A 15,486-nucleotide genomic window follows, 5' to 3' on the forward strand; every position below is an offset into this window, starting at 1 on the left:
TCTAGCCAAAGCTCCTTTTTGTGGCATGCAACACTTGGTTGCAAGTCACAAAAGTCACAAAGTCAAGCGTAAAGCCTCGCAGCACTGAGAGCCAAATGAACCAAATGAACCAACTGAACCAACTGAACCAAATGAACCAAACGAACAGACCCCAGGCCGAAACTGAGCATAAATCAAATTTCTGCATATTTGATACCCTGCCAGCTGTACCCTGCAGCGGGTGTATTGGCTTTCTCGCTTGCCTCGATTTCCCATGCATGAATCGATTTGATTTATGTTTTGTTCTGAAAATTGCCATTCAGAGGGCATTTCTCAGTCAGAGACAACTGCGGATGCTGCTGCTGTTCGTTTTAAGCTACCTTCAATTGTTACTTTACACACACACATACACTTACATACCAATAAAGTCAACCGCAAAGGCAAAGCATAAAACCCAGACAGCAGAAGTGAAGCCAAAATTAAAAGGAAATGAGCACATTTTGATTTATCATGAATTTTGTGGCTTTACGGCCGAACAGAAGCACATGGATAGAGCATACACACACAGAGACACACTCACACACACACGCGCGCACACACACACACACACTCGCACTCATTCGCACGCTTAGCTGCGTGTTTAGCTTCATAAATTTATTTGCCCATTTCAAATGCTCGCAATATCTGTTCTTATCATGTTTAAATGACCTCTCACATGAAAAAAAAAAAGAAAAAAAAGGAAAGAAGACAGCTATCTAAATGTTAACTCTCCTGTCTGCCCATTCATAACACCTGAACTAACAGCAAATTCGCATCCGTTTGATTATCTCGACATTTTTGTTGCATTTTGCATTTTGGCAAATTTCGGGTAATTCGCAAATGCGAATTAAGCCAATTTAATTGCGAACTGTTAGGAGCGAAAGAGAGGGGGAGAGCGGGAGAGGGTGAGAGTGAGATGAGAGATGTGAGTGAAGCTCGAATAAGCAGTAAGAGGAAGAGATAACAATATATATTTGTGCTGATTCCCGCATTGACATTGTAACCGTATAGCTTATCCAGTTTTCGAATGGATTTCCAATTCCTGTGAGTTACCGATTCCACTAAAAACTAGACTCAACAATTTTGATAAACTTACTGATGCTCTGAGGAGCAATACCATTCATTTAAAGCTCTCGCCTAATCAAGACAGCTCTTCCTTTCTCTAAACAGAACCCTTCCATAACATCTCCATTATCGTGTGGTTCCATGGAGCATAAGGCTCTATTAAGTACAGAACAGGAACTCTCTTTGAAACAACTTTACACTTGGATAACGCAATGGTCTCTTGAAGATAAATCATGCCAGCGAATCTCGGACAAGTCCACTCGCAAATCAAAATATATCGAAGTACTAAATGTATTTCCATGTATTTCAATTTGTGAGTGGACTTGGAAGGAAGAGAATATAACTTTATTTTGAATTCCAATTATTAAGAGCTGTGGAAATTTCATTGATTTCATGAATCTGTCTGATAAATTTCGAAATCAAAACAGTTTAATAAAAGATCTATTGAGTAAATGAAGGATTCCATTTATAATGACGATTTCTCCTGCTGTCCTTTTACAAATGCATTTTATTCAGTATATTTGTTCAGGGACCCATGAATATCCTTGTTTTTCGAGGAGAGGGGAAAAAGAAGAAGGCTTTTCATTTTCCCATATTGAAGTTCGTTCAAAAGCCTCAAGTTTATCCACAAAAATCGAGCTGTATTGAATGTATGAATACTTGTTAAGCGTCCAGCTGTATTTGCATTCATAACATTCATTTGCCGAGTGAGAGAGAGAGCGAGAGAGAGGGCGACAGAGTGTGTCGTGCTCGTTTTATGATATTCATTTAACATTTATACGCTTTTGTATTCGTTTTCGTAGTTCGCATTCATTTGTATGCGCAGACGGACAGAGCTTCGTGTGGCACGGATATTGTCTTGAGGCCTCGCTCGATTGTGCAACAATGCTGTGTGGCATGTGGCATGCCACATGATTTAACATTGTTGCCTTTTGTCTGCCAACTGTCCCCAACAGCCTCGCTCCCCCTCTCTCTCTCTCTCTCTCTCTCTCTCTCTCTTTGTCTGTCTTGTGCCATCTCCTTCTGCTGTCATGCTGACCCTCTAGCCCTCTGGCTGGGGGCGACTCATTAGCGCAACGCCGGGACCTAGAGGCACAGCCATCAACCCACATTAAAGTCTAAAAGTGCGCTAAGCGAAAATTAAAAAAAAAAAAAAAAAAAAAGAGAAAATAGAAAATAGAGGGGAGATAAAAGCAGGAGCGGAAGCGAGCAGGAGGCGCAGCTCATGTCCATTGAGCTGAGCGTTTTAGTGATTGGGAGTTGGGTGCGTTTGGGGATCTGGGGGGTAACATGTCCTGCCTGTTTATTGAACATTTTGTGACAATTGCTCTGCGAGTCTCTCGTTTTGTTTCATTTCATTTCATTTCATTTCGCATCGTTTCGTATCGCATTTGACTTCCAATTCGCTTTATGGAACTTTTTATGTGCTTATCCTATAGACAGATAGCAATAGAAGTCGCCCATGGTGCGAGCGAGTGTGTCTGAGTGTGTGTGTGTGTGTGTGTGTCTGAGTGCCAGGGGTGGGGGTGTGTCAGCTGAGACAGCAGAGTTGGCACATGCCACATGGACAGCTCACATTACGAATTCGATTTAAGTGCGACGCAATAAAATAAAAGCCCAGCCCCAGCCCCAGCTCCAGCCCCAACCCATCCCACTCACTCTATCTAGTCGAGCCTCCTAAGCCTCCAGCTATAGAAATGCCACAGGGCGTAGTTGGAGCTGAAGTGCTCCAAGTGCCGGAATGTCTCAGCACTTAAAGCCAGCTTGCAATTCGGCCAGAAGCCAGCAGCAAGCGGGAGTAAATCCACCTAGGGTGGGTATGCCCAACTGGTAGATACTCTATATGCATGAAAAAGCAGATCTTTTAAATGTCTTATAGCATATATATTAAATATAGTTGACTTTCAAAGAAAATATTAATAAATCGATAGATACATTCTGCCGATATTTATCGATTTAATAATTTTGAATATATATGTGCTATAAGACATTTTAAAAGTTGAGCTTGAGTGATATAAGCATCGTATTACTTCCTAGTTGGGCTTCTATGCCAATAACTCGGAATCGATATTTATCGATTTAAGTAATAAGAAAATATTGCCAAATAAATGGCCAATGAATAATACTAAAAATGAACATTGCTCCAAGCTAATATAAATACTACTTTAAGACTTTATTTATTAAGTTTAACTGATAATCGATATTTATCGATTTGATAAAAACAGATTAAAAGTAGCCGGATTACAACTTATAATGACAGAGACCAGTAGGGCTAGATATGTCCTACACAAGAATTATACCTCGATACTACTGGACTTTAATCATCCCAAACTTTTCCATGTAATCAGATTCCGATAATACAAAATGTGTCGAGGCAATCTGCCTGTTACTTAGGCCGCCCGTAGTCAATATACCCACACATAGTTCGCTCTCAATGAGCACAGGGTACACAAATAAAACGAGAATCGATTATTGCTGTTGTTTATTATTATTAGATATGGACTTACCGATCCCTTGCGGCCGGGAAAGCTGAAGAACACATCGGGTCCGTTGCGGTGCGGCATTTGTCGCAGCACATTCAACAATTTGGCCGAGTGACGCGGCCATTTGCCATTGTTGGCCTTCATCGTGCCAAAGAGCAGCTTCAGCTCCTTGACCGTTATGCTATAGCTGGCCAATACGCCCAGCATCTCGATGAGCAGATCTGCAACATGGAACGAAACAGAGAATGGGTTTAGTTATGGCATCCAGGCATCAGAGTGGGCGTGGTGTGCTGTGCTGTGCGTGTCATGTTTAATGGCTTTGAAAACTGTTGTCGACAGCTCAGCGTGGGATGCAACGTGCGCAAATATCAGGTGTATGCGAGCTACACTGCACGAAAACATGTTCACTTATACAGACAAACTGAAAACTGGGCTAAAGCATATTGAAATCGTATGGAAGTGCAAAAGACTTTGATAATGTGAAGACGTTCATAATAAAGTCTGGGTTAACTTGAAAAAAAAAAAAAACAACAAAAAAAAACTGAAATATGTATTTCTAATCCCTATCTCTCCCAAATGTATTCAGCTTGGAGTATCAAAAAATCCCGAGCTCTACCACTTTCAGCTACAAACTAAGCAAATGAAAGGCTGATAGAAAATTATATTAAAATCCTTTATTCCCAGCTGCTGTTGACCTTTTGGATCAACTGATTCGCACATCCTACATCAAAATGCAAATGGCATAGGCTAAAGTTCGCCAGGCCAAGATCGCAACGCGACTCACAGTCAAACACTTTCGGCCAGTGTCACTAGAGCGAAGTCTGTTTGTGCACATGAGAACTTTCGGCGAGTGCAGTCAGCAAATAAAATAAACGAGATAGCTGCGAGCTGAGCGCGTGCAGTGAAGCGGCAAGGACGCTCTTAAAGCCAGGCGGCGACAGCGGTTGCATTTGGTAGGCGTGGCAAGGCAAGGCTATAGGAGCCCCCACTCATCAAACAGCCACGCATCAAGGTCAGTGCGTGAAACGAGCTGGAAATTGAATTCGAACTGTCATTGAATGTGGCATAAAACCAGCTAACGAGAGAGAGAGAGAGAGAGAGAGAGAGAGAGAGAGAGAGGGAGAGAGAACGGGGCAGATCGACAAAAAGGTAACGTATCGAGTGGTGGTCGCACGTGCTGCCAGTTGGCTTTAAATTGCAGCGCAAGCAGCGTTGCCAGACTGGCACGTTTTGCGTGTGTGTGTGTGTGTTTGTGTCGCCGCTCACCTTAGCCTTTGGCAGGACGGCCTCGACTCTCGTGCTATTCCCAAACTTCATTTGTAATGCACACTAATTGAAATGGGACGCACGGGCCGTTTTAATGCCTGGCCGGTTGCCTGGGCCATTACCCCAAGGAGCTGTGGCGCTGTCAGCCAACCAGCCGAACAGCCATTGCGACAGTCAAGTCTCGCCGTCGCCCTCGCCCCTGCCACCGCCCCTCCTACTCAATGTTCTCCCTGCCCCTCACTCTTTATAAGGTTACACGGTTTCCAGTTGCGCCTCCATCAACACGTTTCGGGTAGCGTAAATTAAGAAATTGAGTAACATCCACGTCCCGCCACCCGCCACCCGCCATCCGCTCACCCCGCCGGCCTACGCCGCCCACAGCTATAGCTTGAAGTCCCAGGACAATGTTGGCCCTTCAACCCATGCTCCGCCTACAGCATCAGCATCAGCATTTAATTACACACATCTCTGGCCCATGCTCCAACTCTAGAGCTTCTGCTCCTGCTGCTGCTCCTGCTCCAGCTCTGTCTTCGTCTGCTGCAATGGCTTGAAGCGGAATGACAATGCGACTAGGAATCCTTCAGCGCTTCATCTGTCTATCCGACTGTCAGTCTATCCATCTGCCTGCTGCCTCCTGCCTGCTGCCTCCTGCCTCGCGCCTCCTGCTTCTTCCATCCCTGGTTACCCGTCAAAGTTTAACTGCCTTTTGCATATCTTGGCATCTTCTGCAGCTCATAAAAAGCCAAAGTGCGAGAACTTGACAGCTTTTTACGTCTCCCAGACCTACGCCCGTCCACAGCTGTATCTCGTTGTATTTATTTTTTCTTTTTGTTAAGTTCTCATCAAGAGCAATAAAAAAGTCAAACTTGCCGTATGAAATTTCCAGATAGTTTTAAGAGCCAAGCAGGCAGATATAAAGCAAACTTAAGACGAACATGTTAGCCAAATTTTTATATGCCATAACAACAGGAAATGTGCCAAGGAACGATATAAGATTACCAAATTAAATAAAACCAGAAGGCAATTCATACAACAAAGTCGCTGAAAATGCTTTGAGTGTGCAAGAGATGATGCATCATAATAATCGATAGTCGATAACATCGAGAGATGATAATGCACCATAATGATCGATAAACGATAACATGGAAATCGACAGACGATAGCATGGAAATCGAAGTACCTGTTGCTCTCGATTTCCAAACTCTTTTGGGCTCTCATATATAGATGCCTAGATAGAAGGGTGCGTTGAGTAAACTATTCATTTATTCCAGCACATAAATACAATATATTCTAGAGAACTTCAATGAATCTTCAGTTGGACAAGGTATCTTCTAGTCGAACATTCCTCATTTTAATCTAGCATATATATATAGTATATTTCGCAATCTAAACACTCTAAACATTCATCAACCTATCTCGCCCTATGCCGACCAACTAAGGTGTCTATGAGTCGAACACTCCCTACCTAAGCATTCTTCTCTATTTGGTAGCTAATGGATACCTAAATATTTGATAAAATTTAATTTCAATTTATTATCAAATTAGCTATAATTGTAGCTAATGGAACTAAAAGTCTTCTCTCTTTTAGACAGGCAGAAAAAGAAACTCAAAGTTTCTCAAGTTTTTACCGTTGTTAATTCGAGAAGAAGCAGAAGAGACAGAGAGAGTGGGAGTGGGAGAGAGTGAGAGTGAGAGGGAGAGAAGTTTTAGCTTATGTAATTTCTTGGCAAGTGTCACGTTTCGACATTTGTCAGGTAACACACACGCACACACCTCCATCACACACACGCACACACACACATACACACACACATATGAAATTATGGCTCAAAAGTCAGCGACTGCAAATTGACAGCAGTTACAGTTCGTTAAATGCCAACTGGAGTGGGGGGAATGAGGCGGGCTTTGGGCTTGGGGCTTATGGCTTAGGGCTGGGTAATAGGGGTAGCAGGTGTGGCTGGAGTGTGGAGTGCGGAGTCCGGAGTCTGGCAAGGCCCGGCCTGACGTGCCAGAGGGTTGCCAGACCGCAGATGTGTCATTGACTTAATAAAATCAAAATCAAAGCCAAAGGCACGCACACGCTGCTGGCAGCTTAACAGGGGATGTGTGGGGCCAGACGGGCGCAGGGGTTGCTGGAGGGTCGAATGGGGGAGTGGATGTAAGTGTCAGTTGGCTGTTCGCTAATGAACAGAAAATTTGCTGCGCTGTTTGTTGTTGTTGTTGTTGTTGCTGCTGCTGTTGATACATTAGAGCAGAGCGTGAGTTTAGATACGAGACAGAGAGTGGCAGGAGGGAGAGAGAGAGAGAGAGGGCGAGTGTGAGTTGTGGAGCAGGCGAATGCTTAGCATACATGTGGGCGCTGTGGGCATGGCCAAAAAATGGCAGCCACCGCGGGCCAAACGCAGCCAGTGCGGTCCACTGGGCGTATCACGGCCGCTGACAAGCGTGAAATTAATCGAAAAGCAATTCGACGGCCCACTCTAAAGGGAAGCAAAGCAAAGCAAAGCAACGCAACGCAAAGCGATGCGATGCGACGCGAAGCTTCGACTTCTTTATTTTTTGGACACATGCCACATGGCAGGAATCACAAAGTAGCCCGCGACACAGGCAGAGAGATAAAGAGAGAGTGAGAGAGAGAGAGAGAGAGAGAGGGGGAGAGGGAGCATGTTCTAGTCCAGCTAATGCGTGACCAAAACAAAGCTCAACTCAAGCTGACTTAACTTGACCATTTTGAATAGACCAGCAGACAGAGGAGGGAATCAGAAGGGGGGTAAGAAGAATATATACAGTCGAGTCTCGATAAATTGAAAAACAAAATACATTCCCCTAGAAAAATCTTCATTCTCAATAATTATCGATAATTCAAATTCGAATTCAAATTTCAAATTTTCGAGTTTCGTTTATTTGTGAATTAATTTTTTATCTAGATAAAATATTTGTCGGTTTGTTTTTTGTGTAAACTTCGACTTTACTGCATTTCAATTTATTTAAGATTTATTTCATTTCAGACTTTTGCTATAGGGCCAATTACAATTCACATACAGTTTCATCTTCACTTCTATTTTTTTGTTTCTCTTTTTGGCTTTCGTCTTTCATCCTCTATCTCAGTCACATGTCTTGGTCTCTCTTAGCAGTTCCATTAGATTTCCTCTATATGCAAAACATTTATCTTGATCTGGGACATTCAACTTACGATTGGCAGCTAGCTTGATTGTCTAATAAAAAAGTGTTTCATTAACAAATAATTAAAATGTAAAACCAAAGCCAAGCCCCTATGAACTCGACTTTTAACCTTGAGCTGAAGTGCAAAGTTTCTGTTGAATTTTTAAATAATTTGAATATGATTTTTCGTTAAAAGGCTTAACTAAAAACTAAACAACTTTTCGTGACCTTTTGAGCTTTACACTTGGCTACAAAGAAAACAATACATTTAAAACAAAACAGTATACATTAAATATTAATATATAATAACTGATCTAACTGACTGAGAATGATGCAAAGTGAAGCAGCATCGCATATAAGAGACCTCCCAGCATTGAGCTGCATGTACATATATTCAAGTGAGTCACTTAAAATAGGACTTCTTCACATGATATTCTGTTGTCTCATATATAAGGGCTTCTATAAAAGAGAAAAGAAAATAGTCTCAAAATAAAACCCATTTAATATTTGAAACCTTTTCCTGTATGATAGCAATTTCTTTTCCCACAGCTTTTATTTGGTCATCCCAGAGAATAGTTTTCTCTTCATTTATTTCCTGTTGTGCTTTACTACTTTTTACATAACTAACGAGCTGTTGTGCGAGTGTGTGTGTGTGTGTGTGTGTGTGTTTCCGTGCTGTTTCGACTTACCTGCCACAACCGTTTCGGAGCGCTGCAATCGCACCAGAACATGCTCGATGAGTCCCACATCTGTGCAGGCCTGCAGATTGCGAACGCTTTTTCGCAGAATCGCAATGAAAACGCTCCAGATCTCGGCCTAAAATGAGAAAGAGACGGAGATGGAGATGGAGTGAATATAAGTAAAGCGATATTAGTGAGCTGAGCAGTCACAAAGGCAAAAGTTTACAATGCACTGATATATCAAGTACTCGATTCCCCGGTGTGAGTACCCAAGGGAGCCAGAGGCAAAGCGGAGCAGACAACAACAACAACAACAACAAGGAACGAAAAAAAACGACAACAAAAAGTTTAGCCCGAAGCAAATGTATTACGAAATCAAAGAAATGACTGCGATTGCTGCTATTGTTGTTGTTGTTGTAGGTGCTTCAATGTCTGCCCTGTTCAATAAGCAGAGTAAAGTGACGCACACACACACACCCACACACATACAATCACATATATGAAGCGAAGCAACTCGCGAGCTTAGAAGTATGCAACATTTTTTATGCTGCGCTGCAGTGCCTCTTTCTCTCTCTCTCTCTCTCTCTGTGTGTGTGTGTGTGTGTGTGTGTGTCTAATGTAAACAGTCATTGAAATAAAGTAAAATAATGGAAAATAATGGCGAAATAATCGCAAGCTCAAAACGAAGCAGCTTCAGCGGCTCGGCGGCTCATGAGTTGCTGCTGGCAGCGACTGATTCACTGTTTCGACTTTCAAATGCCAGAGACAGAGTAGATATATATATAGATAGATATACACATACATATATACAGTTCACTGGGGAGCTGCTGCTGTGCCAGCTAGGGGCTGAGAGGGGGGCGTGGCAGTCGTTTTGCCTTGACTGTGAATGTATTATTGCCGCAATATTTGTGCGGCAGCCACTTTTGGCAGGAAGCAAAAACGTTTTGGCGGTTTTTATGATTATTGCCTTACACACACACACACATACATTCAGTAGAGATTGCACATTGGACTGGCTATTGCATATACACACACACACACACACACACACATAAACGTATAAAATTCATATAATTTTCGTTAGGTTTCTTTTCATATATATTTTTCTTGTTGTTGTTTATTTTGCTTTTTATTTATATTTCTTTTGTTGTTTCTTCTCCATTTGTTTGTTGTTTTTGCTTTGTTTTATTTTCTGACAAATGCAGACAATGAAAATGTAAACGTTTTGAGTGTTTATAATGAGTGCTGAACGCCCAAGCACTCGAGCACCTCGAGCACTCGAGCTGAGCTTGCGGTCCACGCAGCGTATGCGTGATATTTAAACAGAAGCAACAACAGTGCTGCAAAGTGCTTTAAGCTGTAATGGAATCCGGCTTATGATTAACTTGGAGCTGTGAGCAGAGCGCCAAGTATACTCGGGCATAGCTAGAGCTGGAGCTGATGAGCGGGGCCATTGCAGAATATTCTTATTTAAAATGTGAACTAGTTCCAATATGAGTTGAACTGAATTGAACGCGTTTAGTTCAGTCCTTAGTATGTACAGAGCGAAACTATCGTGAGTTACGCGCGACTGGTTCATATGAACATTGGATAAGTGAACAAAGTTTGAGAACTGGAACTAGTCGGAGTAGTATTTTCAATGTGAGCTGGTTCTAAATTGAACACTTCATCGGCTGAAAACAGGAACTAATGTGAATTAAGAGCAACTGGCTCATTTGAACATTGGCTGCGTGAGCTAAGCTCGAGAGATGGAGCTATTAAGAGAAGTATTTTTTTAATATGAGCTCGTTCTACGGAACTGAATTGAACACTTCACTAGCTGAAAAGAGAAATTAACGAGAGTTAACAGTGACTGGTTCATATGAACTGACCCACATTCGCTGAGTGAACTAAGCTTGAGAAATGGAACTCGTCAGAGAATAGTTTTTGATTTTGATATGATAGTATAGAATATTATTGTATTGATTGTACACTAGTTCAATGAACGGAACTGAACTTTATCCTTTTTCTAATGGATTCATTCGCTTAAACAAGATCCATGCACAGTCAATTAGCTGCATTTCTTTCATACAGTTTATCCATTCCAAAATCGGTTCCTGCATATTGTGAAGCAGTTCGTATCAGTGAGCTCATTTGATCTGGCTCATTGTCGATTGCTAAGCGATAGTTAATCGATTGTTCAATCATTAATTCATGGGAATTTCATTAAATTTTCTCGCCAGCTTTGGCTCTGCTTTCGCCTTAATTTCCACATTGGATTTGTGTGAAAATCTGCGTCTTTTGCTTTTTCTTCTTCTTCTTCTTCCCCTCTTGATTTTGTTTTTATTCGTTCATTCCTTGTTGCTTTTGTTGTTGTTCTTGCCGTTTCTCTTGCCATCGTCACGTTATCTGTTGCTTAGCTCGTTTTACGCATCATTTCGCTCAGCATCCGTTTAGCCAGTTTCTTTTGCTTATCGTCTTGCTCTTGGTCTTTCTCTCTCGCTCTCGCTCTCGCTCTCGCTCTTGCTGCTGTTGTTGTTTTTTAATGTACTGCACGCATAATTTAATTCGTCGATTCATAAATTGCCAACAAAAATTCACTCACTCATTGCCCGTGGGCCACGCCCACGCCTACCTGCCTGCTCGACATCATTATGCAGCCAAGGACTCGGGCTTTGCCGCTTTACAGCTGTCGCGGCAAAGCGGCTTTTGGACTGTGCACAAATACGCATTTACATAAGCAAGCGCCTCATGCACATACATACATATATTTGCCTGTGTGTGTGTGTGTGGAAGTGTGTGTGTAAGTGGACATGCGTTGCTGCGGGTAATTTGATCAGCTCTGCCACCAATTGCGCCCAAAAAGACCTCTGCACACACACACACACACACACACACACACAACACACACACACACACACACAGTTACAGAATGGGAATCAGAGCAGCTCTCTGCTTGCCTCCAGGCACTGCTTGCGCTCAGCCTAATGCGTCTCCCCGTCAATTCGTTCAGCTGCTCGTTTTCGCTTGCCATTTCGTAGTTATATCTATACCCTGTAATTTGAATGCGCCCCAAGCTGTTTGGCTGCGCTCCCCAGTCGCCTTAAGCTTTAAGGCTCCACTCATGGAAACCTTCTATTGTGTAGCCTTAGCTTCGCCTCGACTTTTGCTCTACTTCGACTTGACTTCTCACTCCAATCCTTATATTCAATCTTCCCTTGAATATTTTCCTTAATCGTGTGCTCCACTCTAGGTGCATTGACAGGGTATTGCCTAGTCTTAAACACTCTCAGTTGGCATATTTAATTTTGTATTCTCTCTTTGCCAAAATGTTGCTCATAGCCAAATACAAAGTTGATTTGACGCCGTTGCGTTTTGTTTTTTACAGCATTATTTCTTAATAAGCGCCAAGCGGCCTCTCCTCTCTCTCATTCTCTCTCTCCCAATGCCTCCCCCGCCACGCCCACTAAGCTCTATGCTGAACTAAATCCCAGCAGCCAGAGAGCAAAATGAATGGAAGCAAGCAAGAAATATCGCTGGGCAGAGCGAAGACAAAAATTAAATATAAAAGAGAAAGAAAACTTCAGTCAGATTTTATTACGTAATTGGGTAGCAATTTCTGCATGAAGCAACAATAACAACAACAACAGCAACAGCAACAGCAACTAGAGTGCCTGGCAAGAGAAGAAGAATAGCTACAACAACAAGGGCCACTGAGCACAAATTAAATTTTAGCCTTTTTTTTTTGGTGTTGTTGTTTGTTGGCTTTTTTCATGGCTTTATCTTGCCGCTCTTATGTATGCCACATGCGGGAGGGCCATACACACACACTCTGACAGAGAGAGAGAGAGAGAGAGAGAGAGGGAGAGAGGGAGAGAGAGACGCACTGAAGCGGCGACTGTCTATTGTTGTTATTGTTGTTGTTGCTAAGGTTAAATTGAGCATCGTCCGGCCGAAAGTCAGGCCCAGATTTGACAACGAAAAATTAAAAATTAAATACATTCCTTCGTTTAGGGTTCAGAGTTTAAAGTTGCTTTTTTTCAAGCAAAAAAAGAAGAAGAAGAGCAGAAGAAGAGCAACTCTTGGAAATATGGCAAAAGTTTAATTGGCACAAGAAAATATTTCTGCTTTCTATCTTGCAGAAGTTTTTGCTGTTTACCTTCTTCTTCGGCTGCTTCTTTGCCTTTAAGTTGGAATCAACTTTGTTCGTGGAGCTACGCTTGGAGTCATTTGGACTCCATTTCAGAATTTGTCATAAGAGTTTTGTCTCACTTTCTGATACTACAGAGACAGATAAAGATACTAAATGCCAAATACTAATTGATACATATATATCGTATTTATTGTACACGAGTATACCCTATACATATACCTATACCATATACATATACATATATCACATGCCTATCATATATAAAATGTATCGACATGTATCGTATTTATTGTATTATTACGATATATATTGTATACGTATATACCCTTTCGTGTATATTATATCATGTATCGTATATATAACATGCATGCATGTCTATCATATATAAAATTCGACATGTATCGTATTGATTGTATACGAGTATATCTTATATATAACATATGTATATTTCATATCTTATCTGTACAATATCCTATATATGTATCGCATTGACTTGATAATAGTATATATTGTATATCGTATGTATGTATGTATATAATATATGGTACATATGTATGACATATATCGTATGGCTATCATATATAAAAGCTGATATGTATCGTATATCATATATCGTACATATGTATATTATATTTCCAATATGTACTATGTATTGGTCATAATGTATATGTCACATACATGTATCGTACATACATATGTGTATCATATATAATATATCGTGCACGCATATATTATATTTCCTATAGTATATATCTCATTTATGAATGCATCGCATATATATCGCATATATCGTATATACCACCTGTAACACATATCATATATATTGCATATATCATACAGTCGACTCCTGTTATATCAAACCTGCGTTATCTCGAACCTCTCATTAATTCAAAGTTATAACTCAGTAATTCGAACTAAAAATCATTGCTAAGACGCGGTAGTTCGTACTCATATGGTTAAACACTCGACAATTCAAAATATTTTAAGAGTCCCTTGAATTTCGAAATAACGAGAGTCGACTGTATTTGTATATCGTTGCTATGTGAACTCATTGACCTCAGAATCAAGCAGAGCTAGAGAACTGCAATTGGATGATGGAAGTATGCCAGGCCATAAGCCAACCGATTTTTCCTTTATCCACTTTCCGCTACACTTTTCACATTTTACATTCTAGTACCTACAGCTGCCCACTATATCTGGCACAGCCCTACTCAAAATGTATCCAAAATTTCTGTAGAGCATCAACAAGTCGACTTGTGTGGCTGCATAAATATTTCCACATGATTTGCTGCTTGCAGTTGGGAAATAAATTTAACGCATTTGCCTTGGTTTACTCAAATTCTGCCCATCTCTCTCTCTCTCTCAATCGCTCTCTTTCCCTCTCTCCCCCTCTCCGTCAGCGTGTGTTTGTGCCTCTCCCTCGTTGTTTTGTCGCTTATTTTCCACTTTATCAGCGATTTGATTACACTGCCCCACGGCCCACCCACTTGTGCAGCCCTTTTTACAGCTTTGGCGCAGTCAAATCGTTTCGTTTCAATAGAATTTCAATAAATTTATCAAGCTCCATCTGCAAGACGCGCCTCTGCCACTTGGGCGAAGCAGCAACAGCAGCCATAAGAAGATGCAAGCCAAAAGAGAAGAGCAGGCAGCAGCAGTTGGGTGGCAGCAGTAGCAACAACATTTTTGCATGCCAGCAGTGTTACCCTGCCCCCTTTGCCCCTCTCCGCACTCCCTTTTTCAATTTTCATCACCCGCCGCTCAGCTTCTATTTTATGTCATCTTTTTAGTGCCGTGCAGCAAGGCTCTTCTTTAACTCACTCTCTGTCGCCCACTCCCACTCCCGCTCTCTCTCTTTCTAGCTCTCTCTCTTTCCTTCTCTTCTTCTGTGTATCTTGTCCATGTCAATGTCTTTGGCATGCCGTGCTATGTGCTTATGCACTTCCTTCCTTCCTTTGCGCCATTTGCGTGTCCTGTTCGCCTCTACCCCTCTCGCATTCTCTCTCTCTCTCTCTCTCAGTCACTCTCTTGCCTGCTCTCTCTCTCCCTCTCTTTTCTAACTGCTTTTTTTCTTACAAAATCTGCTGCAGCTCTAACGGAAATTTATTATTGACAACAGCTGCCGTTGCAATGCAAACAAGCGGCAGGAGGCGCCACACAGAGAGAACGAGAGAGAGGCAGAGAGAGTATCTTATGCATGCGTGTGCTTGTGTGTGTAAAAAGTGGCTGCCGCGTCAGCAGTTTGCTGGCTAAGTAGCATGGCCTCTGTCTCTGGCAGCAGCCATTCTCCATATCCAATACTCGATCTCCGGCTCCATTCAGCCCGCAGCCCGCAGCCCCCAGCCCCCAGGCCCAGCTCCAGCCACGCCCTTGGGGAGCCATACGAATGGCGCAGTTAGTGAATGTCATTGGCGTTGCTGTGATGAGCATAACATTGACACAAAGTGCAGAGGCAGAGGCAAATGCATTGCCAGCTGAATGCGAGCGACGCGACGATGGCGCCATTCACAACGTTTGCCATGGCTAAGCAATTGACAGGCGACAAATTTGTCAATTTGCGTGTGCATTGAGCTATAGAGAGAGCGAGAGAGCGAGAGAGAGAGAGAGAGAGAGACATACTCACGCTCATTTTATAAATTGTGATAAAATTTCAATTGCATTCATAAATTGAACAATTTTATTT

The 15,486-nt window shown here is 42.1% G+C and overlaps 1 protein-coding gene across 6 annotated transcripts in view; it reads right to left on the reverse strand.

Annotated features, from left to right (window-relative positions):
- The window catches only part of LOC6583696 (neurobeachin), a 105,293-nt gene that overhangs the window by 41,752 nt on the left and 48,055 nt on the right, over positions 1–15,486 (reverse strand). For all 6 annotated transcript variants that reach the window (XM_032732023.2, XM_015161395.3, XM_015161400.3 and 3 more), the window contains exons 3-4: positions 8,684–8,810; positions 3,591–3,787 (exon numbers count right to left, since the gene is read on the reverse strand). In XM_032732023.2, coding sequence (XP_032587914.1) covers positions 3,591–3,787; positions 8,684–8,810 — 324 coding nt within the window. The remainder of the gene's footprint in view (positions 1–3,590; positions 3,788–8,683; positions 8,811–15,486) is intronic.

This window comes from Drosophila mojavensis, unplaced genomic scaffold, assembly GCF_018153725.1.
Source record: "Drosophila mojavensis isolate 15081-1352.22 unplaced genomic scaffold, ASM1815372v1 contig_136, whole genome shotgun sequence".
Taxonomy (NCBI): Eukaryota; Metazoa; Arthropoda; class Insecta; order Diptera; family Drosophilidae; genus Drosophila; species Drosophila mojavensis.